Source organism: Callithrix jacchus, chromosome 17 (genome assembly GCF_049354715.1).
Source record: "Callithrix jacchus isolate 240 chromosome 17, calJac240_pri, whole genome shotgun sequence".
NCBI lineage: Eukaryota > Metazoa > Chordata > Mammalia > Primates > Cebidae > Callithrix > Callithrix jacchus.
In genome coordinates this window covers 33,457,721-33,485,383 of record NC_133518.1, presented here as the reverse complement: position 1 = coordinate 33,485,383, position 27,663 = coordinate 33,457,721, and the positions used below count along the sequence as shown (strand labels likewise).

General features: G+C 34.2%; 1 protein-coding gene across 1 annotated transcript; it reads left to right on the top strand.

The window, feature by feature from the left end:
• The first annotated feature begins 824 nt into the window (after window positions 1-824).
• LOC100393733 (arylacetamide deacetylase-like) lies at window positions 825-25,216 on the top strand. Its single transcript, XM_002759484.7, has 5 exons — window positions 825-1,024; window positions 7,718-7,940; window positions 9,955-10,024; window positions 11,074-11,245; window positions 18,530-25,216. Exons 1-5 carry the CDS (start codon window positions 887-889, stop codon window positions 19,124-19,126), a joined length of 1,200 nt encoding a protein of 399 aa, XP_002759530.4. The 5' UTR covers window positions 825-886; the 3' UTR covers window positions 19,127-25,216.
• The last annotated feature ends 2,447 nt before the right edge of the window (window positions 25,217-27,663 follow it).

Here is a 27,663-nt window from a genome sequence, read left to right as displayed (position 1 = left end):
ACACTGGAGTACAGTAAGTGCTCAAAAACTGTTAGCTGTCACCATGATTATTGTATAATTTAAACATAATTAGTATTATTCACTGATAATTGTAATTGTAATAAGAGAATAAAAGTAATATATAAAACATGTGATCATGAGTGCCAAACTTCATAAAAGCTCTCAGTACTTTTTATTTTATTTTATTTATTTATTTTTGAGACAGAGTCTCACTCTGTCATGCAGGCTAGAGTGCAGTAGCAGGATCTTGGCTCACTGCAACCTCTCCTTTCCAAGTTGAAGATTCTCCTGCCTCAGCCTCCTGAGTAGCTGGGATTACCAGCACCTGCCACCATGTCCAGCTAATTTTCATATTTTTAGTAGAGACATGGTTTCACCATGTTGGCCAGGCTAGTCTCAAACTCCTGACCTCATGTGATTCACCTACCTCAGCCTCCTAAAGTGCTGAGATTACAGGCATGAGCTACCACACCCAGCCTCAATACTTGTAAAATACTCTGTTTGTTCTTCCATACTCTAAGATTTGTTATTTGAGACATACACTGGATTTCCTGCACTGTCACATGGCGTTTTTAAACAAAGTATTCAGCTCTTAGTAATTGTGCAATAAATGTTGGTTTACTAACAGCCTAGCAACATAATAAGGCTGTTGGATTTGACAGAACTTGCAGAAAATAAGTGCTGATTGTTTCTCAGAGCTCGCCTTTGTATTTCTGCTAAGTATATTTAGTCTGCTGATGAAATGAAAAACTGAACAGTGGAATTTGTACTCAGGAAGTTATGTAACATTTTATAACAAGTCTTAAAACAATGAAAATTCAGCCACTGAATGTTTCAAACATGTACATGCTGTGTGCAAAAGTAGAAAGAGCAGAAGGGAAACATCATGGGAAGAAAGACTATTTTGCTTCTGATTGCAGGAGTACTTGGGGCATATTATGTTTATACTCCTCTCCCAGATAATATTGAGGAAGCCTGGCGACTGGTGTGGATAGGTATACCTGTGAAAATGATAACAAATTTGGTAAGTTCAGAATTTCATAATCTCTATGAATATTTAAGCTTACTTAGGAGAAAATAATAACCAGCTATATTATTTTTAAAACTTTCTGCTGTCTTGGAAATTTTGCTCTTAGTGTTTGCTTGCTGATTTTCGAAACTTAAAAAAAAAAAAATCTTCATTCTTTAACACAGACCCCTAGCAGAATAAGCATGAAGGAAAGTATTCAAGTAATTTTAATTTTAAATATTAGAAAATAAAATGTGCTGGCTGAAAAAAACAATTAATCTTACTGTGATTTTCATGGCATGAATACTGATAGAATGAAGCCTTTGTGAAGTATAAACTTCAGAAAAGGTAGAATTGAGTGGCACTGTGATTATATAAAATTCTATGTAACAATCTTGGATTCAGATGTGAAAATACATTCTTACTGAAATGTTCTGTCTAAAGGTCAACTGGTAAAAGAGCAAGGGAAATTGAACACACACAGCATGATTCTCAGTTGAAGGAGAGTGAGCTGCTGAGGCAACAGGGTAGCTGCCTGGCTGGCTGTCCCCAGTGTCCACACTGGCCCTCGGAGACCTGTGGTTCTTTTCTAAGGAGGCTAACTACTTGGATATAAAGCCATTCATTATAATTTTTTGAACCTTCTTAGCAAACTGCCTTCTTGTAGCAAAAGAAAACAATAATCCAAGGACACTTAAACACTTGGCTCACACTCTGCTTCCTTCCATATATTTTTAGATATTTCAACATTCTCTTCTGGCATTTAATGCAGCTTTGAATAAGTGTGATACATGCCTCATTCTCAGGATTTTTGTTTGTTTCTTTGTTTTTTTTTTTTTTGTTTGTTTTTATACAGACAGGTTCTTGATCTCTCTGTTGCCCAGGATGGAGTGCATTGGTATTCACAGTTTACTACAGCCTGGAAATCCTGGGCTCAAGTGATCCTCCCACTACTTGGCCTTCCAAGTAATTAGGGCTACAGGCACATGCCACCATGCCTAGCTATTAATTTTTTTCTTTTTAGAGATGGGGTCTTGTTATGTTGCCCAGGCTGGTTTTAAACTCCTGGATTTGAGCAATCCCCCAACCTCCCAATCTTTGCCTTCAATGCACTGGGACTACAGGCATCAGCCCCTACATTCAGTGCTGCATTTTCATTTTCTATTAGTTACTTCGCTTTCTAGTCATTTTATTAGCATATACAGTTGGTCTTCTGTATACACGGGTTTTGCACATATATTTTTCATCCTCAAGTTTGCTTTTTAAAAATCTGTGTATAAGTAGACTCACTCAATTCAAACTCATTAAATGGTCTAGTATATGTTGTTACTGGATTTGGGTCAGTTTCACTGCAATATGGCTTCAAACCATATATATGTATATGGTTTCAGTTGCTTTGGTCCAACACTACACATAATTTATAGTTCATGGGTTTTTTGTGATTCTTTGTTTTTTTGAAGAAATAGAGTTTATCACCATGATTATTGATTACTTGTTTACTTTCATGTTCTGTATAATTTCCTGCAGAAGAAAAGCATAGATTTGAAGGAACTTAAAGCCCTGACTCCTTTAAAAAAAGAAAGAAAAAGATAAGAAAAACATTTATTTGCCAAAGTACGTCAGATTACCATAGAATCTGTCATCTTTTCAAAACCTCTATAAAATCATCAACCTTTCATGAAGTCCCTCAGTTTTTTCCCATCTTTTCTCCAAACCCTTTGAAAAAGAAAAAAAACCAACAATAACTTGCTTGAATTTTTGCCATCTGGTCCTTCCTTGTGGTTAGCAATCAATTTGAGCATAAGATATTAAAATGGTAATTCAAGTTTCTAATAATTCAGTGATGAAGATAAATGGAAGTCACTGAGTGGAATCAAGTCTCAACTAGTCTGTATCATGTCATTATCTTCTATAGTAGCAATATCAATTATGTTTAGCTACAATGCCAATTCTGATAGATTGCTCAGCATGACCCTGAAAGGACTCTGAGGTTGCTTTTTAGGCTTAGCAGGAAATAATACTGCAATCAAGTATTATTTGACCTATCCCAGACTATCTTCTAATGAGCCAACCAGACCTATCCCAGACTAGCGATTATTAGCATTTGTAAAAATAGTTTTCTATTGTTATACCTGATTCTAAAGGTTTGAAGTTTTTAGGTTTGAGGACATTTTCAAAAAGATTAGTTTTATCTTCTGTTTTCTTTCTGTTTGCCATTGATTCTCCCAGCCCTGCTTACTTCTTTCTCCTGTTATGGTCTTCTCAAAGATACACTGGTTGGCCTCCAAAGCATGAACTTTAAAGTCCAATGATAATTTGAGTTTCCAAATTGTTGAATAACCACACTGGGTAAACAAAGCTCTTATGCGGGTGTAGCCAGGGGCCTAGACACTGTTTATTAACTATGAATCATCAGAAATTCAATTTTATTATTTTTTCTTGGGGTAATGGACCCTTCTATGATAGATTAAGATTCAGCAAGAAACAATTTTATATATAAACTGAGAGATACAAATTTCAGAGTTAGTCAGAATTTTATTCTATATCATTTAATGTTTCAAATTTATATCAAACATTGCTTTTAGGTTATAGTGTCAGGATAAAGAGGGTAAGATGATCTGAGAAGATATGTCCACTAAGCCACTGCTCCAATTAATCATATTCCACTAAAGAGAAGGCAGCTGAGTAAAGTGCAACACTCTTGTCCTTCAATTCAGATTTCAGGCACTGGGTGATATGTTTTGAATGCTAATGACTTCTTAGCATTTTGTTATACATTTACCTCATTTACTAGTAGAATCTAAAAACTCGTAAAATTATAGAATCCCCTTACAAAATACATGCTTAGTACTTTCTCCCATATGTTACAATTAGTAGTTTCATAACTAAATTTCTATTTTTAATTTGTGTTACATATAGCATTCTGTACTATTTTAATAAAATATTTAGTTGAAATATAGGTGTATAATGTATATATGTACATATATATAATGTATATATGTACACATATATTACATACATACATATACATGTATATGTGTATATATAATTTATATATATATAATGCAATGTAAATATGTATATTTACATTGAGTTATATATCTTATTTAAATCTATACCTAATTCATATATCCATATATCCATTATACATTATATAGTATACATCATATAGGTGAATGAATATATTATGAAGTCATTGTTGCCTATATATACCTATAATAGCTGTTAGTTGGTTAGTTGCTGCCTTTTCTTTTGACTATGACTAACTTCTTAACTTCAGGACAAATCTAGTAACAACTGAATATATGATTTTGGATAAAATTCATCTGAGACAATCTTAAATAACAGAATAATATTTATAAAAGACCTTTCAGTAAATGAATTAGAAAATTAAATAGTTGTATAGTTTAACTCAAAGATTGTTGCAAAATCACTACTTTTAAAAATAGTGGTTTACATGACTTAATATTTATATTCAATCATACATGTTAACATTACATATAGATAATTTATTTTGTTGTTGGCTCATTAGAACATATTAAGCTGCTAATTAAAACTCCTGTAAAGAGGCCTGGCGCGGTGGCTCAAGCCTGTAATCCCAGCACTTTGGGTGGAGGGAGGTGGATCACGAGATCAAGAGATCGAGACCATCCTGGTCAACATGGTGAAACCCCGTCTGTACTAAAAATACAAAAAAATTAGCTGGGCATGGTGGCGCGTGCCTGTAATCCCAGCTACTCAGGAGGCTGAGGCAGGAGAACTGCCTGAACCCAGGAGGTGGAGGTTGCTGTGAGCCGAGATCGCGCCATTGCACTCCAGCCTGGGTAACAAGAGCGAAACTCCATCTCAAAAAAAAAAAAAACTCCTGTAAAGAAAGAAAGGACATTTGTGAAAACGGCTCCCCACAATGTCACCATCATAGAACTTCCCAGGTTAATTTTGATCACATAGCCCAAGAAAGTTAAACCAAAATCCTGTCTTTTACTCAGGATTTTGATCGAGTTGCTCTGGTCTTTCTGAATGAATCTAAAAATTTTTAAACACATTTTTCAGAGTCAACAGATTAAGATCAAATAGAGCATTCATGAGAAACTTTCTCCATGATGGTGAGTTAAAATCGATCCCACCCCTCTTGCTACCTGAGCCCCCTATTCAAGGTTTTTCCTCAATTCTGCCTTGTATTAAATCTTATCTATAAGTACAGTTGAACTTATTCACAGTCAATGAAGACTGGACTCTGGAAAACAGGCATCTTTAATCAATCATACTTTTTAGCACTGTGTTTAGCACAGAGTGGACATTCAGTACATCTTCTTGTCATCACATATTCACTTGCATTGAAGACCCACTATCTGCCGGAAGAAACTTATACTTTAGGGACTCCTCTGAGGTTGACCAAAAGGGATCTTTGCAGAGACATCATTGCTACCAATTCCTCTGAGTTCTCATAGGGAACTCAGGGGTATTATGGCTCCCAGTGCTCTTGAGAGTTCCCAGGGACTCTCATCAGTGAACAAGCCAATAAACACTCAGGAAAAAGTAACTTCAATGTATCTGGTCCTTTAAAGCCACCAAGAGAAATTCTGGCACCTAATCTTCCTTAAATGAGACTGTTAAAAACCTGCTATTTCTGCTAGGGAAGATTTAGTGGGACTTGGGAATTCAGTGTTTAGGTTTGTCAGAATCCATAATCCATACAAATGTTTCTAATCTAGTACTCAGAATATTATTTAGATATGAATGTTAGACCAAGTTTCATCTTTCGACCAAGACATCCAGGAGGACCGTGAATTCAGTTGTTATTGCAGTTCCACAAACTGTAAACTTCGTTTCTATTTTCAGACAGAGATGTAAGTGTAAGTGGTTTCTTTTAGGGAAGTTATAGCAGTATTTGCTTTCCAGACTGTAATTTTAGATGAAAACTAAAACCCTGAGAATGTTATTATTCTTTCGGTTACCTTTTGCATGCAGTCACTATTTGAACTCATCGTTCTCTCCGTAATATTCTTTTTTTTTTTGCAACAGCGACTTGATCTCCGAAAACCCTCCCTTAACAGAAACTACAACAGTTGTTAAACTAAGTAACTGGTTTGCTACTGCATTTCTTTTTTTTTTTTGAGACGGAGTTTTGCTCTTGTTACCCAGGCTGGAGTGCAATGGCGCGATCTCGGCTCACCGCAACCTCCGCCTCCTGGGTTCAGGCAATTCTCCTGCCTCAGCCTCCCAAGTAGCTGGGATTACAGGCATGCGCCACCATGCCCAGCTAATTTTTTGTATCTTTAGTAGAGACGGAGTTTCACCATGTTGACCAGGATGGTCTCTATATCTTGACCTCGTGATCCACCCGCCTAGGCCTCCCAAAGTGCTGGGATTACAGGCTTGAGCCACCGCGCCCGGCCTGCTACTGCATTTCATGCATTAGCAGTTACATTTTTACATTGGCAGTGAGGCTATTCCTGTCTTTAAATCTAACGAGATCAGATATCTAATTCTAACATGTCTTAAATGTTCTCTTTTTTGATACCATCTTTTAGACTATATACTTTTATCAATCATGTTTTTTTTCAGAACACAGACGCCACTACAAGGAGGTCAATAGGAATCAATTCAGTCTTTAAAATCGAGGAGTGAAGAGTAGTCATCAATAATTCCAGCTGCCTGCATTACTGAAGTGGCAGTTCTTAGGAGGACAATCAGAAGTATTAAGAGCCACATATTTGCCAGTGTCTATATGAATGCCCACAGTACTGCAAAACGAAAAAATAATGACTTTTCCTTCTTTTCTACCCAGTAAGTCTTATAAGAATGCCTCTCTGTTGCATAATCTATAATTGCACTGGCAAGGAGTTCTGGGAACTGTATTTCCTGACTTCCTCTTCAAGAATAGGGTGGGGACAATTTAGTATTGAAAATAGACAATTTTGTTATTTCTTTTGTACTTACTTAATTTTCATTGTTGGGAAAGAGGTTCAGCTAGCTCTTCGATCACACAGCCCTTTAGTCCAAATGTTTCCAATTTAGGAGAGGAAAGCAAGTCTTTCTGATCCTTGGAATCCCAACATTCTAGGTCCATCAGGATTTGGCTCATAGTCACCTTTAGAGGCCCCTTTTCTTTCATACATCCCTGTACAGACATCTTTATTGCTTTACCAAACTACATGCATTTCTGATTACAACAGAAGTGTCCTTGTGGCGATTGCTTTGGCCTAGAGTGAGATTTTCCCCTTTGGCCAAACTCTACTTTCCTCTCAGTACTCATATCAGAGCTCACGTGCTATTTGAAAACTCCTCTTCAATTCTCATCCAGGCAGCTAGTGAACCGGCCGACCACCGTCAAAGTTCTTTGTACATATCTATGAGATATGCAGTGATGTTGTTTGGTAATTGCTAACACAACTATTTTCCTTCTTGACTCTGAGCTTCTTTAGAAAAGAGCACTTGTTTTAATTATCTTTGTAACTCGAACCGTCCAGCATGGAATCTATCAAGTTGTAATTCCTCAATAATTCTTTTTTTTTTTTTTAGCCTAAGGAAACTATGTGGCAACACCACTAAACCTTCAGTATTTCCAACTGTGCCATTCAGATTCACCTGTGAGGGTATGAGACAGGACTGCCGGGTGTACCTCTGCATAGTTCTGTGTTCATAAGCAACACTGGCATTTGATATTTGTAATTTAGTATTTATTTTTCCTGTCTCTCCTTTTAGGCTTTGTTAGTTGAATTCTTGGGAATCGATCATTTTGTAAACACTGCAATGTTCTTCATGAGCTTTCAAGAAGTCCCACCTACATCTGATGAAAATGTTACTGTGATGGAGACGACTTTTAATGATGTTCCTGTCCGTGTGTACGTGCCAACACGAAAGTCGGAGATACTAAGAAGAGGCTTATTTTACGTTCATGGTGGTGGTTGGTGCATGGGGGATGCTGGTATGTGCCCCATGTTAAAAGTTTTAGTTTATTATATACATATATTTTAGTGAAATATTGACTTCATCATATCAAGACATACATGTCAGATAACAAAACACTTCAGCTGTCTGAAATTTATTTCTTTGGAGCTATGCAGGTTTAAAAGAACTATTTTAAAACTCATTCTGAAAGAGAGCATAATAAATACCAAAACTGTAGCAAATCTAAGGTAAGAAGAGAATGTATTTCACTAACTTAGACATTTATTATTAATTGCAGATTTGATAGAAAGTTGCACAATGAAGTGAGTTGAACAATGGATTCAATATGAGGAAATAGAAACAAAGACTTTAGTCTTAAGCATAAACATTAAGGAAACGGGAAAAAGGTGTTAGATTAAAAAAAACAGAGTTGAATAAGGGTATTTTATTTTGATTTTATATTGTATCATATGTATTTTGTTTAATGCACTTATGAATTTATACAAACACAATATATTTTAATATAAACTTTTAATTACTATCAAATCTAAAATTATTTTATTTGCAAATATATTTTGCATGTTTTTTATTATATATATTTCATATTTATGTACAGGAGGTATATGAACATGATTGTAAGTTGAAGTTAAGGTGGTGGTAATTTGAGGTATATTGGAGAAACGTGGGGAGTGGCAGCTAGAGGAAGGGATGGGGGTTTATCTGATCTAGAGGATATGGAAGCAAATTGGATTTGATACAGATGGGAAAAATTAGCAACACAGGAAGAGGAGCATATTTTCATTTGTGACAGAAGGAAAATACGTGTTGATGGTATTGATGTAGATCGGGAATTTAAATTGGAGCAGTTAATGGTGATTCTATCATTTTCTCTAAATTTAGATAGTAAAGTCACCACTTAACAATGCAGCGATGTGTCTAACACAAAATCTGAATATGACATACCCGTTTCCACAAGTCTCTTCTGTCCAAAGTACTTTTTTGAAAACTTTTACCTCAAAGTATCTCTGAAGAATGAAAATATGTTTACTAAGGTGAAGGAACTAAATAAGAATAAGCTCAGAAACAAAATAACATTTGCCTGATACTTTCTATTTCAATATTAAAGAAAAACATAAAAATATGTATTCCAATCAAAAATATGAGCATGGCTTTGTATAGTAAAGGTTAAATAAAAGTTAAGGACTTAGTGTGCATTTGACGTTAAGAGTACTCAGCACCTGATTTTGGAAACATCACAAGATGATATCTATTCCTCTTTCCATGGCCCACAAGAGATGGGCTTTGTAAGAACCTCGTATCCTGTTACTTCTCCTTCACAGCTGTGTGATTTTTCCTGACACTTGTTACTACTAAATTCTATTTCTCTTTTAACAAGTTTCTTATCTGCAAAAGGAAGCATTTGCCCAAGCCCCATGGTAAACAGGTCTGACCCATCCCCAATCTATAAACACACCAAAACGAAGCAAAACCAAACCATGGAACAGAACAAAACACATCCTTTCTTGTCTGCCAAGAAAATATGAATACTTAATTCAAGTCTCTGCTCTCTCTACTTGCTATTTACTCTTCTCTCTCTCTCTCTCTCTGGCAGTTTCTGTGAAGTCTAATTTAATTTCCAAAGAGCATTTTCTGTACCCCTCCATTCCTCCATTAAAACAACTATTATTTTGCATTATTGCTTTTGGTTTATATGCCTGCCCTCCCCACCCCTGTTTCCAGTAGGCTATGACTTCCCTAAAGCTGGAGCTAATATTTATTTATACTTTCAACACCTAATGCCTGCTAAATGAAGGAAGCAGAAATTAATCTTGAGGAGAAAAAACTGGTTTAAATTATCCAGTGTAAAAATGTAGGAATGGATGAGAAAATGACAAGTCACATGTAAAAGAAACACTGGGAAGAATTTATGTTCTAAAATTAAGATAAAATATTAGAAATATTTTTTTCTAGAGTGTATCAATGAGGAACAAGGTGTACCAGTAGGCTTTCTGTTGAAAGAAACACTCTTTTTTTTTTTTTTTTAATTTCAGCTTTGTTTAACTATGACTTTCTGTCAAGGCGAACAGCTGATAGACTTGATGCTGTTGTTGTATCAACCAAGTAAGAGCATTCTCCGTTTGTTTGGGCTTTGGCTGAATGCTTTATATAGGAAAATGCTGTCAGCTTTTGTGGTCTTTCTTTGTTGTGCCAAGAGAGTTTATGTGAAATTGAGAGAGTGACCATAGAGAAAGTGAGCTTGAGCATTACAGGAACAGACATGGGAAATAAGAAATCAGATCAAACAGGAAGTTTAGAAATAGAATACAATTAAACTATTGGATCTTATGGACAAATTACCTCTGCTAGATTTCCAGCCTAGTTTTCACGAGCAGAGTGAATAAAAGTGAGGGCTTTAAAATCAGAAAATCAGAATCAAATCTGGGTACTCAAATTAATTCTGTGACTTTGTACTAGATAAATACAATTTCTTTAGCTTAGTTTCCTCATCTTTAAATTGGGATGCATATAATATTTTCCTACAAATGGGTTTTTTGAGGATTATATGATAAAGCAAACTTAAAGCATTACAAGGTATGTCATAGTAAAATCCTTCACTAAAAGCAATTGCACATGGGAACACAGGCAAAATCTATTCTTGAGAAGTGTTCTAGATCAATAATTCCTGGAAAACTGATCAGAAAAGAATGAGTAGAAAAATGAAGAAGCCATGTGAAAAAACATTGTAATGAACTAAACATTAGATTAACTAAACATTGGATTAAGGTAGAATCTCACAATTCTGAAGATTTGCTTACCATTTATTGGTTACCACCAAAATATAATGATCACAGAAAAAAAAAATCATTCTGGAAGAAATTTATTCCCAAGCAGGGAAACGTAACACCTGCTTGTGTGTGTGTGTTTGTTTTCACCGTAAGCCTAATCCAAGTTTTGTATTAAAGAATTTACTTGTGTAAATGTCATTTGTAAAAGTTTTCATATAGAGCATCATCATAAGGATGAAATCTGTTTTCGGATTTATCATGATCCAAAATATCAGGCTTGCTACAGAAAAAAATTTACTTTTGATTTTAGGGTTAGAGTAAGCAGAATATCATACACTTTTAAATTAAAAACAGTTGACTTAAAAATTGTTCTTCTGCCCACAGCTACAGACTAGCACCTAAATATCACTTTCCAAATCAATTTGAAGATGTATATAATGCACTAAGATGGTTGTTACGCCAAGAGATTCTTGAAAAATACGGTATAGATCCTAAAAGAATTGGCATTTCTGGAGACAGTGCTGGTGGAAATTTAGCTGCAGCGGTGACTCAACAGGTATGATGCTCAGATTTGTTTTATTACTTAAATATCCTATGCTTAAATATATTTATTTAAAATAAAATTTTTAGAAAAAAATGTTAACAGGTCTATAGATACCATACACTTGCAGAAGGAATTATACTTTTCATTTGTTATTTGTATGACGCTACTTATATGACATTTAGCCAAAACTGTATACCTATGAGCTATCAACATAAATTATTATGTAATTGTAAGTAGCCTACTATATTATGGATAAAATTGTTTTTGGTATTGGTTTTTTGACCTAATAAACCAGGGAGTGATGTCTTAGAAGCAATGTTTCTATAAGGAAAAATAATTACATAAACTTTCCAAATTAATATCTACAGTTTAATAATTGATTCTGTAATTGAATAACTGACTCATAATAAATATTGCATCTAAATTTACCGTGCAATAAAACTATTGCTATCAGTTTTGCTGATTTTATTATTTATTTTTATATACTTTGTAAATGTATAAATTTTAGCTATTGGCAAATTCAAGATAACCTTATTTTGATTTCTAGCCAAAGGAAAAATACAAATTTTGTGATTCATTCTAATATACTATAGAACAGATATGTGAAACTTCTCCAAAATTGAATTCTATATACATTGTTGCTCTGAGAGGCATCCTAGTGAAGTACAATGAACCCATCAGGAGACACAGATTATTGGAGTTGAAGCAATGTCCATCTACGACCTTAGATAAACCATCTAATCTCTTCAAACATCAATTTCTCTTTATTGTGTTGCATAATAAGCCTTTCCTCATATGGAGTTTAGACTTCTAAAATGATGAACCAGTTAATTCTGACCCATAATTATTAAAAATCTAGCTAACTGTAATCCCAGCACTTCGGTAGGCCAAGGTGGGTGGATCATGAGGTCAGGAGTTTGAGACCAGCCTAACTAACATGGTGAAACACTGTCTTTACCAAAAATACAAAAATTAGCCAGGCCTGGTGGCACACACCTGTAATCCCAGCTACTCAGGAGGCTGAGGAAGAAGAATCGCTTGAGCCCAGGAGGCAGAGGTTGCAGTGAACCAAGATCACGTCCCTGCACTCCAGCCTGGGCAACAGAGTGAGACTCCATCTCAAAAAAAAAAAAAAAAAAATCTAGCTAAAATATCTTATAAAGGCTAATAAGATATAGAAACTTTTATACCAAAAATTTTAAAAGACAAACAAGAGAAAACTTCTCAAAAAATAATTCTAGCACTCAACATCCTCTCTGCCCTAATGGCATGTGGTAATCAAAAGGAAGCAAACCAAGATGAGCTTTGGAAGCTTCTCAGGGTTATACACGCAAATTTAAGAGCCTTGCAGATATGAGTACACTCACAAATCACTCCTCACTTTAAGTGAGGCCCTGAAGAAATAAACTCTCAGAGTCAAAGTGAACCTGCCGTAAAATAAAACTCACTTCTGTTTATAGCCTTGCTGCACGTCATCCAGATGGCTGGAGGAACCTCAAGCTTTGAATTTAAATTAAAGTAGTGTGAGAGGCAATTACTACTATGTGTTTGACTGAAATGCATAAAAGACATTGCTGGAGAAATACAGTACCATCATAGTCTTTAAACTTTTTTTGTGTGAATACCTCATGAAATTGAATGCCCAAAACACTATCAAATGTACTTGGGCAAACAAGTAAGCAAGAAACCATGAAGGAAAGCAAGCTGAATCAGCAGACAATAGAAATACTACAAAACTGAGATATTAGAGCTAATATATAAGAATGTGATATTCACAGAATATGAAACAACTGTCCTACTTTCTTCAATAAATCCAGAATGAGGGTTACAAATTTCATTAGAAAATTAGAACTTTAAAAAAAATTCTAAAACTAAAAAATAAACTTATGAAAATTAAAACCTTAAAAATGGCATAAGTAATTTTACACAGCTGAAGAGATCATTTGTAAATTGATAGATGGGAAAGATGCGTCATATCAACTCATGTAACTAGGCAAAATGAAGCTTGAAGAGACAAAAAGATAAATACAGAAAAGAAGATTAAGATATAGTAGCTACAGTCTGAAAATCCGATAGTGTTTTAAATATTATACCAAAAAGAGAGGCAAGAGAATGGGAGAAAGGGATATTTAAAAATACAACAGTAGGCCAGGCATGGTGGCTCATGCCTGTAATCCCAGCACTTTGGGAAGCTGAGGTGGATGGATCACCTGAGGTCAGGAGTTTGAGACTAGCCTGGCCAACGTGGTGAAACCCTGTGTCTACCAAAAATACAGAAAAAAAAAAAATAGCTGGGCATGGTGGTGGGAGTCTGTAATCCCAGCTACTTGGGAGGCTGAGGCAGGAGAATTGCTTGAACCTGGGAGGTGGAGGTTGCAGTGAACCGAGATCACGCCATTGCACTCCAGCCTGGGTAACAAGAGTGAAACTCCGTCTCAAAAAAAAAAAAAAAAATATATATATATATATGTATATACACACACATGATATATATGTGTGTGTATATACATATATACATACATATATATGTGTATGTGTATATATGCATGTATATATGTGCGTGTGTGTGTGTGTGTGTGTATGTGTGTGTATATATATATATATATATATATATATAAAATGTAGCTTTAAAGAAGTGCCAGTTATACTGAAAGCTTACTTCTCAACAGCAATAACATAAGCTCTAGGTAGGAGAATGATAATATTAATGTACAGAACAAAAATGACAGACAACCTAATTTTATGCCTCACAAAAATATTATTTAAGAATAAAGTAGAAACAGAGACATATTTAGATAAATGAGAATTAAGCCAGCTTGCTATTAATAGGACAAATTGAAAGATATTTTAAATAAAGCATTTTAGGCAAAATGAAAACACAAATAAAAGATTAAGATGTAGGTAGAAGCAAAAGACAGGAATGTGTTAAGATGTGGATAAACCCTAATCAAGTTGGGTAGTTTAAAATAACATATATAAAATTAAAACATTAGAAAAAAAGGACCTATAAGTTAAGGGGAATGGGAAGGATAGATTTTAAGTGTTATAAACTCTTTTTATTGTCCAAAAGGAAATAAAAGATTAGAATCGGCATCTGAAAAGTTCATAGCCTTTGCCTTTGAGAAGTTACTAACACATTGTAACACTGAGGACAACCATTTAAAGTATAGATATTGTATAAATTCTAGACTGAGGAAAAATAGAAAATTTGAAAGGTTAATGTGAAAGGCAAAAAATAGAAAAAAAAAGGATAATAAAATGAGGTAGCAGATTGAAACCAAACACTATAGTAATTAGGTTAAATATAAGTGATCTAAATAATCTGGTTGTAGGACCAAGATTATCAGAGTGGCTGAAGAACAATTTCTGATCATGTGTAGTTTTTAAATGACACATTAAAGGCATAAGCAGAAAATTTGAAAGTAAATTTGTGGAAAATGCATACCATGAGAACATATTTAAAGATATTGCTAGGTTAAAAAAAAGTTACATCTTACAGAAAAAGTTTAAATTATCAAGAAAATACAACAACCCTAAATCTGTGTGGATTTAATAATACAGCCTTAAAATAGATGAAGAAAATATTAAAAGGTGCAGGGAAAAATACACAAGTTCACAATTACAGCGAGAAATTTAAGGATACCTCTTTCAGTAATTAAAACACTAAACAGACAAGAATAATAATAAGCTGAGATACTTCGGGAATAACAACACATTTCATGTAATGGATGTATGAAGAACAGAGGAACAAGCGAACACAAAAGGTCTTTTTGTTTTGTTTTTAATGGATGAAGTACTGGGCCACGATGCTTTTATATCTTTTAAATATCTTTTTAATGTTCTCCACATTTAGAGCAATATTTAGAGAAACTTGTATATCCTTAAAAGCATATATTAGAAAATAAGAAAGGCTAAAAATATGTATGTCTCAATAATTCTTTTTAAAAAAGAACAGAAGTCACCAAAAATACAAGGGAGATAATAACAATGATAATATCAGAAATTACGATATACCTAACATGCTTAGTAGTATGAATGACAAGCAAAAAGTTAATACTTTAAAAAGATGAATAAAATTGTAAAATATCTAGAAAGACAAATGGAGAAAAATAGAGATTAATGGCAGAATTGAAAAAGGGAGTAAGATTGTATGTTGATCTTTCAGATATAAAAAAGAATTAGCCTTTAATAAGTTAAGAATGCACAGTGTAAGTCTTAAAAGAGATACTTTGAAAAACTTTTTAATTAAAAGAAAATGGAACAATATTGAAATTAAATAATCAAACTCCAAGAAAAATTTAACTTGCCAGATAGATACAAAAAATAAAAATCTCAGCCATGTAATAATTACTAAAATAATTCAATCAGTACAGATTGAATATCCCTAATTTGAAAATTCAAAATTCAAAATGCTCCAGAATTTAAAACTTTACAAGCACCAACATGACACTCAAAGAAAATGCTAGCTGGAGTATTTTGAATATTAATTTTTTTGGTTTGGGGATGCTGAATTGGTAGGTATGATACAAATATTCCAAAACAAAACAAAATGAAAAACAGAAATCTGAAATGCTTTTCATCCCAGGCATTTTGAATAAGAGATACTCAACCTGTAATAAAATACAGTACCAGTAGAAAACCTCATTGGTAATATACATTAAACATTCAAAGATGAAATAATTCAAATAAACATGAAGTATGCTAGGGGAAAAGAAAACAGTGTATGGTCTCTGATTTATTTTCAGAGAGGCATATGTTTTATAACCAATCCATCAGTCAAGATCAGATGGTTTTCAGGAAACATGAACAAATTATTTTTGGGAATAAAGAAATGAGCCAATAACACTCATAAAACTAAGATATCCAAAATATACCATGATCAAGTTGCTAATAATGGAAGGAAATTATATTTTATAAAAATCAGTTAATTTTCCTCATATTAGTAAATTACAGAAGCAAAATCATATATCATCTTGCTAGAGGTAGAAAAAGCATTTTGAAAAAGTCACAACAATTGTTCTAATTATTGGTTAACTAGGAATAGATAGAATTTTCTTAACCCGATAAGCTATATGAGTTAAAAATGAGCACAGGTGGCATAATTCTGAAGAAACTTGCAATGTTAAATACCATGAAACAAAGAATGGTGATTTCCGGGAGGGAAGAAGGGCCAATGATCAATTCAAGAGATATGGTGAACTCCCTGAACCTTACACATGTAAAATGTTCTATTTTACATTTCTGTTTTATGAAGCCATGTGCTTGATTTTCTGCATATTTTATTTAATAATAAAAGACAACTTTATAAAATATCTGCATGTTCAAAGATTTAGTTACCTGTAAATTTACCTGAGATTTGGTTACCTGAATTTATTGGTAAAATATAAAATATTTTTTGTGTTTTATCTTACTCTGTGTTTTATCAGCCACCTATTAGCTATCTACTTAATTATTTATCACACCTCTGCTAATGTAAACAGCATCTTTCTACTAGATATTGACTTAGATGGACTGTGTGTGGCAATCTTACTTGAACTAATGACACTAATTATTTCAATTCAGAAATTATTTTACATTAAAAAATCTTGTAATGTACTTATATTCTATTGTGCCAAGTGGTTCTTATTATTAACTTTGTTTTAAATGTAATAAAATAAAATTTGCTGCCTTTGCTTTTGCTGCTGTGTGTGCATATTTTGTTTTATTCTTTTTTTCGGAAAATGTTATATCTATGTTGAAGAATGTCAGCATGCTGTGTTTTCTTCAACATTATATACAAAATGCTGTTGCAAGTTTTCAGAAATAGACTTCCAATTTACCCATTAAATTTTGATCTGAGAGGCATCAGAATGCAGGTGGCTTCAATAATCACTATTTAGACCTATGCCAGTGGATCCCAAATTTTAGCTTGCATCAGAATCACCTGAAGTAGTTCTTAAAACTCAAATTTCTGGTCTCTGCTTATCTAATTCAGTACCCTATAAACAGGAAACTTTTAGCCCACCCTGTAAGTATGCACGTTGATTTATAGATAACATTTTTCTTAACACCACTATAAATTGAATTTTTTTTTTTTTGAGACGGAGTTTTGCTCTTGTTACCCAGGCTGGAGTGCAAAGGTGCGATCTCGGCTCACTGCATCTTCCGCCTCCTGGGTTCGGGCAATTCTCCCGCCTCAGCCTCCCAAGTAGCTGGGATTACAGGCGCGTGCCACTGTGCCCAGCTAATTTTTTGTATTTTTAGTAGAGCTGGTGTTTCACCATGTTGACCAGGATGGTCTCTATCTCTTGACCTTGTGATCCACCCGCCTCGGCCTCCCAAAGTGCTGGGATTACAGGCTTGAGCCACAGCTCCCGGCCTTATAAATTGAATATTTAAAACATGAAAATTAAAATGAATTAGAGTTTTATAGTGGGAATGAGAATTCTAATATGTTCTTGCTTAACTTTGATAAATATTTTTGTATTTAAGGCTCCCAATCTTTCACATAACACCTGAGAGAATTATTTTCTAATTAGGATACCACTGCCCTGTAGAAATTAAAAAGATAATTATGTAGATGACTGCAGCACAAAGAGAAAGAACACAGTTGAAATACTCTCATTTAAAAAACAAATCAAACCAATCCAACCCACATTTTTCACAGAGGGACTATAAAACTTATTCAGAACTAATTTGTTCAGTGTTAGAGCCAAATTAGAATTCTTAGTTATTTGATCCTTTTATTTATTTATTTATTTGTTTGTTTGTTTATTTATTATTTGAGACAGAGTCTTGCTCTGTTGCCCAGGCTGGTGCAGTTGTACAGTGTTGGCTCCCTGCAACCTCCACCTCCTGGGTTCAAGTGATTCTCCTGTCTCAGCCTACTGAGTAGGATTATAGACACACACAACCACATCTGGCTAATTTTTCTATTTTTAGTAGAGAAGGGGTTTCGCCATGTTGGCCAGACTGGTCTCAACTCCTGAACTCAAGTCATCTGCCTGCCTTGGCCTCCCAAAGTGCTGGGATTACAGGTGTTAGCCATGGTTTCTGGCCTGAGATTTTGCTGAGACCACAGATTAGACGGTCTCTTTTTCCAATTATGAAAAAAGCACAAATCATCTTGCATACATAGTATTAAATTATTGATTCCTATAATGTTGAAAATGGAGAAGTTCTTGAGATATATTTTTGTTGTTTCTGATTATCTTGTTGATATTCTGAATTAATCTCATCAATGTATTGTTTTTAAATAAAAATATGCTTTCGAATGAAAATTATTTGTTTAAGAAATTTATTTTAATTGTTTTTCAGCTCATAGACGACCCAGATATCAAGATCAAACTCAAGCTTCAGTCTTTAATATATCCTGCCCTTCAGACTCTTGACATGGATTTACCATCGTATCGGGAAAATCAAGACTCTCTAGTCCTGTCCAAACCACTCATGGTCAGGTTGTGGAGTGAATACTTTACCACAGACAGATCACTTGAAAAAACCATGTTCTTTAATCAACATGTACCAATGGAATCAAGCCATCTGTTGAAATTTGTTAATTGGAGTTCCTTGCTCACTGAGAAGTTTAAGAAAGGCCACTCTTATTATAGTCCAAATCATGGTAGTTCTGAGCTGGCTAAAAAATATCCAGGGTTCCTAGATGTGAGGGCAGCCCCTTTGTTGGCTGATGACAACAAGTTGCGTGATTTGCCCTTGACCTACATCATCACCTGTCAATATGACATCTTAAGAGATGATGGACTCATGTATGTCACCCGACTACGGAACGCTGGAGTTCAAGTGACCCATAACCACATTGAGGATGGATTCCATGGAGCTCTTTCCTATAATGGGCTTAAAATTGGGTATAGAATAGAAAATCAGTATATGAATTGGCTAAGTAAAAATCTATAATAAAAATCTAAGCAATGGTTTATTTAAAATGTAGAAGGCTCAGAACAGGAAGCAAATTAGTGAAAATCAAAGGTTGATGTTTGAATTGATCTTTATCATCTGTGACCTTCTAAGGTCCTCATAGCCATAGTGGGTTTTGTTTTTGTTTTTATTTTTTTGACTGCTAGCAAATTCTTCTCCATTTTATTTACTGTTCTAAGTGTTATTCACTCACTTCGTATTTTCTTCGGCTACCATGACTCATTTGTTAAATCCCTATTTACAGTTCTAGTTTTTTGATTGGCTAAAAATATTACTGAAGAGAAGAAAGTTTTAAACAAACACATGTGGTTTGTAAAATGCCAGAGTTTTAGTCAGCATGAATTTAGAGACTTGACGTGCTGCCCTGTGAGAACTAATAGGAAATATGTGCCATCTCTTTTAAAAAGCATTTGCCTCAATATAATACTGTTTGCCTATTATTGTAAAATTCAATTCTTAATACAGACCTCTTCCTGTACTAAGTTAACAACATTAATGCAAATGATCTTTTAGGTACTTTAGGGAAAGCCAGCTCTAATTTTGTGAGAAATTAAGAAGGTTGAAGTAGGCACGAAGCCAGCATAAGGCAGTAGCTCCACATGTGGCAGTGACTTATAGTGGTGAGCAAAGCTTAGGACATAGAAGAAATGATACAACCAAATTAAAAAACTTTCGCTATCGCTAAAAGTTCTTAAGTCCTATAGGCATTGTTTGGGGGGAAAGACCACGAACAACAAGCCGTAGCGATCATATGGTAATAAGGTTTGATCGCTTTGGAAGTGCATTGGGGAAGACAGCCGAGGGCCAGCATGGAGTTTCCTCACAGACACTGGACACCAAAGTTTCTTTTCTTTCTTAAAAATTATTTATTTATTTTATTTTAATTTTTTAAAAGATAAGGTTTCACCATATTGCTCAGGCTGGTCTTGAAGTCCTGACCTCAGGTGATCTGCCCGCCTCAGTCTCCCAAAGTGCTGGGATTCCCAGCACTTTTTTATTTTACTTATTTTATTTTTTAAATTTTTATTAGAAGCCAAAGTTTCTTTATTTTACTGCTCAGCTGTTGACAGCCAGAAATCGCTGGTGGAGACAATGGGGAAAATCATACACTTTCGTTTTTGTTTGTTTTATCAGGAAAAACAATAGCATTCCTGGAAGCCCCACTCATAAATATACGTATACATATGTATATACATTCCTATATGTCATTTTACAGAATTATATTTCATGTCATGAGCCTTAGCTGTTAAAGCTGCCTGAGAAGTCATATTTTTTAATCTGAGCACATCATTCTGAATAAAGCTTATATTCAGTAAAATCATGTCAGTGGTAGATAGGCAATAAGAAGTAGGCCACAAATTCTTTAGGGTAAGTGATTAAAATTACGTGTGAATAACACATAGAAATATTTGGAGTCATATAATGCATGGAATGGATGTATAGATGAGTTACAGTTCCCAATGGGGCATCATTGTAATATTTGTGTACTCAATTACTCGCAGAAGGCCTTTCTCTAATTTTTTACTTAGATCTCTGTGCCCTATTCCTTTACCTCCCTCAAACCAGGTGCCCACAAATCAAAATAATCTGTTTCATGATGTAAGGAGTAGGAGTCTTAATTTGGAGTAGGAGGACACATTTAAATATAGACATAAAGTTTTAATAAAAAACCTTATTAAAGCAACATAAACAATAATAATGAAATGAATTGGTATTAATTATACCACGTTTTTCCAGGACTCCTGCCCAAAGGAAGAGGTAATAGAGTGAGGGAATGATAGCAACAGCAACAAAACATCTTTTATTATTTACTGACAGATTCAATTTCTGGTTCAAATCTCCACCTAGGTCCTTACCTTTGGTTTTCTCAAAGTAAAATATGATAAATAATTATGGGTGTCCCCTACCTTACCAACTGGCTTCTTTTGTCCTAAGTCACCAGGACTGGTTCTTTCTAATTGTTTTTTATCCTTCTCTACATTAGTCATTAGTCTCAAGTCACTCTCATCTCCCAAATTCTAATCCATACAAGTCATTCCCTGTACCTTTTTCTGTCTTTCTCGTAGTCCCTTCCTGATTCCTACAAATTCCACTGTGCTGGCTGGAGCTCACGATTCATTATGAGTGACATCCTCAAACTTTTGTCAGTGTTCTCTCTCAACTTTCAGCTGAGCTCCAGTACTTAATTTAGGATCAGGCTTCTTCTATTTTTTTTTCTTCCATATTATTCATACTACAGGAGCTTAACATGAAGTAGATGTCTTCCTTCCTCATTGTTGCTCTCAGACTGTTCCATTTCTCTAAAGCCTTCTGAATTATTGTAGCAGGCTAGATCACCAGTCTCCCTTCCATTTTGTAGTCATCTTCTTACCTCTGAGTCACTGGCTCTCATGTCTCAAACATTTTACCTTTAACTTCGTTGTCACTCTAATAATCAGATCCATTATTATTGTCACTTCAATATCCAAAATGTAATATCTCCAATATTATAGTTGAGAACCTCAAAATCTATATAGATAATATAGCCAGCAAGGCAGACTCTGATTTTTATGACTTATTCTTCCCCAATGGTCTGTCCTCTATTCTTCTATTCTGCACAAACCATTTGTCCGTATAATCATGCCTTCGACCTTGTTACTAACAAAAACTACACCCTCTCTATAATCTCAGCATTAAATAGACTACTGTCAGATTATAACTGCTGTATTTGTAAGTTGCTCCCACTAATACTTCAATAGCCACAGTACTTAAGAATTTTACCGGGATTTCGTATTTCTTCACTATGCTCATGTATTTTTTTCTTTTTTTCATTACTCAGATTAAGTTGTATAGTCAGTCATTATCACTTCATTACATATATACTCCCAGGTTTTCTCTCTCTCCTTCCTCCATAACCCTTTATCCTTTACAGATGAGCATGATAGAATAAAATAATAATGTGTCAATGTTCTCATTGACACATGCAGGCTTCCAGTGTGCCCTTAATGCTGCCCATCAATTACATTATTTTCCCCAAGTCAATCTCTCCTATTATTATATTTAAATTGTGCTCTCATGTAAGGCCAAATTCTCTTAAGTGTATGCTATATTTCATCCTCTTTTGCTTTCTCAAGAACAATATTCTAGAAATTATCTACTTTTTCTTCTGCTTTATTGCTGTCTGATGGATCATTTCCACCAGAATACAAATATGATAAAATTTCACTTTCTTTAAAAAAACTCTTATGACTCTATTTGCCCTTCCAGTTTCCACCACATTTCTCTATTTTCCTTTATAGCAAAACAAAAAAGAAAAATTGGGTAGAACGGTCTATATTTGCTGCCTCCATATACTTTCTTCCAAATCTTTCTTATTTATCTTCTCCAATCAACCTTTCATCCAAACTTGCTCTAACCACCAAAATCCTTGTCAATGTTAATGATGTAGCAGACTAGATCACCAATCTCCCTTCCGTTTTGCAGTTTTCTGCTTACCTGTGAGTCACTGACTCTCATGTCACTATCGTTTTCTGATCTACTCTGAGTAGAGTGCTTCTGATCTTGGAACTCAGGTCTCTTCTCTATCTGCAGTTTATTCTCTGAGATGCCATTCAGTCTCATGGCTTTAAATGACCTGGAAGGCAACCCTCCCCTCCAGGTCACATCTTCAGTCTGGAACTTCTCAAATCCAGATTAGTTATATATCCAATGTCCTACTTGGCAAGTTCACTTGGATTTAAATAAAAATCCCAAACAAATTTTTGATCTCCCTCAAATAACCTCTGATCTTTGTCTTTCTCATTTCAATAAATAGCTATTGCATATTTCAGTTGTTCTAAACAAAAGAAAAAGGAGCAAAAAATTAGCTATTTTTAATTTTATTTTTATTCTTTCTTTCATGTGTATCATTATAAAATCCTCTTAGCCAAAATATGTTCTATATTCAACCTCTTTTTTCTTCTAAACTCGATTGCAAATAACCTCTAATCTGCTGCCAATTTTTGCTTAGAATATTCCAATAGCATTCTAACTGATATCCCCCCTTCCATCCTGTACCCTTAGAGTCAATTGCAACATGTCAGACAATGATCTTTTTTAAATGGAAGTCAAAGTATGTCACACTCCTCTGTTCAGGATCCTCCAGTGGCTTCTCAGTTCGGTCAGACTGAAAGCTCTCTAACTCCTCCTTCTTACCTCCTGTGTGTTATTTGAACATCTCTGGAATGCTCCAACCTTATTGAAACTTTCCAGTTGATATCACTGTGTCTTCCATGTTCCTTCCTGAGATACCCATGTGGCTCACTCCTTTATCTCCTCAAATATGACCTTGTGAATGCCATAGCAGCCAATAAACATCATAAAACAGACATATTGGTAATAAACCTCAGGTGAAGGTAAAAGAGAATTATAAGAAATATTCAATTCAAAATTGGCTTAAAAAGAGGAAAATGATATGGGAGACATAGAAACCAAATAGTAATATTTAAGCCAAACCTTATCAATGATTACAAAAACTGCAAATAGAGCATCAAATGAAAAATCAAAGATGATCAAATTGCATTAAAATGGAAGTTCCGACTGTTTTTAGTATAGCAAAAATTCTTGTAAAAATTAAAAATGTAAATATGCAAGCAAAATGATTGAATAAGTCATACTACGCATTTTCTATTCATAAAAAGTCTGGATTAGCTATAGTCATATCAGACAAAGTAACTTTCAGAACAAAACAAAATTATGGAAAAAGCGAGGCATTTCTAAGATACAGTGGTCAATTCATCAGGAAGACAAAATGATCTCAAATGCGTGTACACCCAGTAGCAGGGATTCAAAGTGAAGGAAGCAAAAAATTACTAAACCAAAGAAAGAATTGACAAACCCATAGTATGGCTGAAGATTTCAAAACTCTTCTCTTAGCAATTTACAGAAAAAATAGAGAATAAATTTACAGGAACATAAAAGTCCTGAATAATATAATCATATAACTTAACCTAAATATAGAATGCATATTGCCTATCTCTTAATAAGTTGCTCTAGGTATTATTATTTTTAATAGATTTGTCTTCTGGGCCTCATACTAGAGTTGTGAGTGGACTGCCCACCACAACTACAGTATTAGAGTGTTCTGGGTTTGTTCATGTACTTAATTTTACCAGTGGGTTTTATACCTTTAAATATTTTCTTTGTTCATGTTAGTGTTTATATTTCATATAAAAACAGAAGAAAAACTAGGAAATACTTACCAAAGTTCTCTTCTTCCTTTTCCAATTTCCCACCTTGTCTCAAAAGTTTTCCACTTCCTCCCCTTTGCCATCTCCTTCCCTGGTTTCCATCTCCTCCCCTAGTTACCACCCACAATGAGCTAGCTGTGAGCACCTTTTATTAATTATCTTCACTAAGTTTTACAATTTAGCACTCAGACTCTTGTACAAGATTTTCATGCTTTGGGTTCACTTTCTCTTTCTGGGAGCATGATTTTAGCTCAGTCTTAGATCCTTCATTTCTCTTTCTTTTCTGTGTAATTTTCCCAGACAATTCTCTCCCAAATCTTATTCTCTATACAGTTTCAAGGCAAGAACTTGAGAAATAACTCTGTTGAACGTTGCTGTTTACACTTCTACTTAGAGGTTATTTGAAATTTGTGGCTTTGTAGCTTTATTTGTTCTTGTTGAACAGTTTTGTTGGAGGATGTCTCTTGAGAATTTAATTTATGTGGTCATCATTATGCTTGAGCACTTGGAAGATAAACAATTGAAAATTAAAACAAAAAAGATGGGTTTAAAAACATATCAAACTTAGCTGAAGTGAATATTAGTGAACTAGAAGATAGCTATCAAGAAGTAGATTACCTCAGAAAGAGAGAGAGATAAAGATATAAAAGATTTTGAAGAATAAATATATGGAGAATAAAGGTAATGAGTACTAGGTAATTATTTGTAGCCTTGACATACTAGGTGGCATATCATTAGGATATATTTAAATTTATTTTTCCATAGCTGTTAGTACATAAGTCCTCAATTTTTCTGTTAAGCCATTGCTGTTTTGTTGTTAACAGGTAGAAATGTTGTGTATAGTAAAGAAACCAATCCCTTGTTGCTGAGTTGTCATTTTCTTTTGAGATAGCCATTTATCTTTTGAAAAAATTTCTTTCTGCATTTGTATGAGACTGAGAATTTATAAAGAAAAGAGGTTTAATTGACTCACAGTTCTGCATGACTAGGAAGGCCTCAGGAAACTTACAGTCATGGCAGAAGGCAAAGGGGAAGCAAGGCACATCTTACATGGCAGCAGGCAAGAGAGAAAGACAGACACAGAGAGAAGAGAGAGAAGAGTCAGACACTTATCAAACAACTAGATCTCATAAGAACTCACACACTATCATGAGAACAACATGGGAGAAACTGCCCCAAAGATCCAATTACCTCCCACCAGGTCCCTACCTCAACATGTGGGGAGTACAATTTGGATTCCAATTCAAGATAAGATTTGGGTGGGGATACAGCCAAATCATATCAGCATTCTGCAAAATATGTTGTGCTACTATCTTAGAATTGATTTGTAATTTTATTGCACTGTGCTAATATATGATTTGACATATTATGTCAAAGTGCCTTAAATAGTAAAATCTGGGTAAGTCAATTATCTTTTAATAAAGCTGCTTTTTAATGGCATAAAACATGATATATTCAGAGATAAAATTAACAAAATACATAAAAGACAGTTTCACAGACAAATGAAAGCTATTCTGAGGAAAATTAAAGATGTCCTAAATAAATGGAAAGAAGTAAGATGTTCATTGCCCAAAAGGCCCAAGATTACTTAGGTGTCAGTTCTCCTATTTATTTACTATGATCCCAGTCTAGATCCCAGAAGGCTTTAGTTCAATTTTTAAAGAAAATATCGTATTTATCCTAAAGCACATATGAAAATAAAAATGAGTGTAGAATATTAGAAAAAAACTATTTTGGAGAACAAATTCATAGCATTTACAGTAAATAATTTTAAAATTGTATACAAAGCTATGTAGTCAAGATATTTTAATAGAATAATATTCAAAAAGGATTTATTTCAATGAGGTATTTCAATAAGGGTAGACAGGTAATAAAAAGAGAATCTAGAAATAAATCCATAACTTTGGGGTAAATTTTTAAAGAAGTTGCCAAAGTAGTTCAATTACAAAAGTGTAGTATATTTTTAAATGGTACCTGAACATTTGCATATCCATATTAAAAAAAATCCTTAACCCTGACCTTTACTTCATTCCATATACAAAAATTATTAATATCTCAAAATGAATCATGGATCTATATTTTAAAAACCCACAAAACTTTAAAACTTCTGGAGGAAAACATAAGAGAAAAAAATCTTTGTAATCTCTTTTTAGGCCAAAATTTCTTAGATAAGACATGGGACAGAAAAAAGCACTAGGTATAAAAGAAAAATAGATAAATTGGACTTTATCAAAATTCAGACTTAGTTTCTATTACAAGAAAAGATACAAAAAAGGAAATAACATTTAAAGAGGGGGTTTAATTCTTTATTAGAGAGGTATCATAATACCCTCACAGTTAAAGAAAATTCATTTATTCAAGAAATATTTATTTAAATGCTCTGGATTTGGGACTAGGGCATATAGCCATGAAGCAAGTTCTTGATGTTGTCTCTGGCAAGAGAGAGAAAGAAAGAGAGTTACTAAAAGATGACAAGATCTTTGGTAGAAATATGTGTGTGAGTGTATGAGTGCATGGATTAGAGTTCAGTCTGTTTTAATGCTCTCTTGAGTAGTATATATTTTCTAGTTCACATCCTAAACCCTATGGCATTTGTGTTTTCTAAGCCACAAAGATTGACATATCGAGAGAATTATAAAGAAAGGTGAAGACATCTGCTGTTTCCTTATCCTTGTCCAAACATTCAAAGTCTTGGCAATCAGCGGTAGCAGCATGACATAGGCAATTTTTTTTTTTTTTGTGCTCCCTACTTAGAGCTTTGGAGGCCAATCCATTATGAAAGCAACCAATTTGAACACTTCTTAGTTCACAATTTTCTCCTTCTTCCCATAGCGCAGCTGGTGGCCCCGGTGCTATGTTGCAATATAAAGAGTTGTCTTATTTTGCCTTATTTGGAATGGCTGTATGTGCACATAACATGATTTATGTCAGTGTTAGCCTTGTGTCTTTCTATAGCAATAAAGATTGCTTTAGCTAAATTCCTTTGGTCCATCAACAACTAATGAGAATTCTTTTGATAAACAGATTGCTTGAAGTCCCGCTATTTTTTCTAGGCAAGGTGAGAAGATTATGGGGAGTAAATGAAACCACTTTAATAATCGTTTTCTCTCTCTTATGAGATCTTTCACAACATCCAGTTCATAAATTTATGAGTTATTTGGAGAGATAGGTATTAACTAAAAAGCTTAGAGGAATTTGGGAAAAATGATAGACTCTCAAATTACAACCACTTTCTAAGAACTTGAGAAAAGCCTTAATTTGCTATTGGAAACATATTTAAATTTTAAAATTTAGTCGGGTCAAAAAATA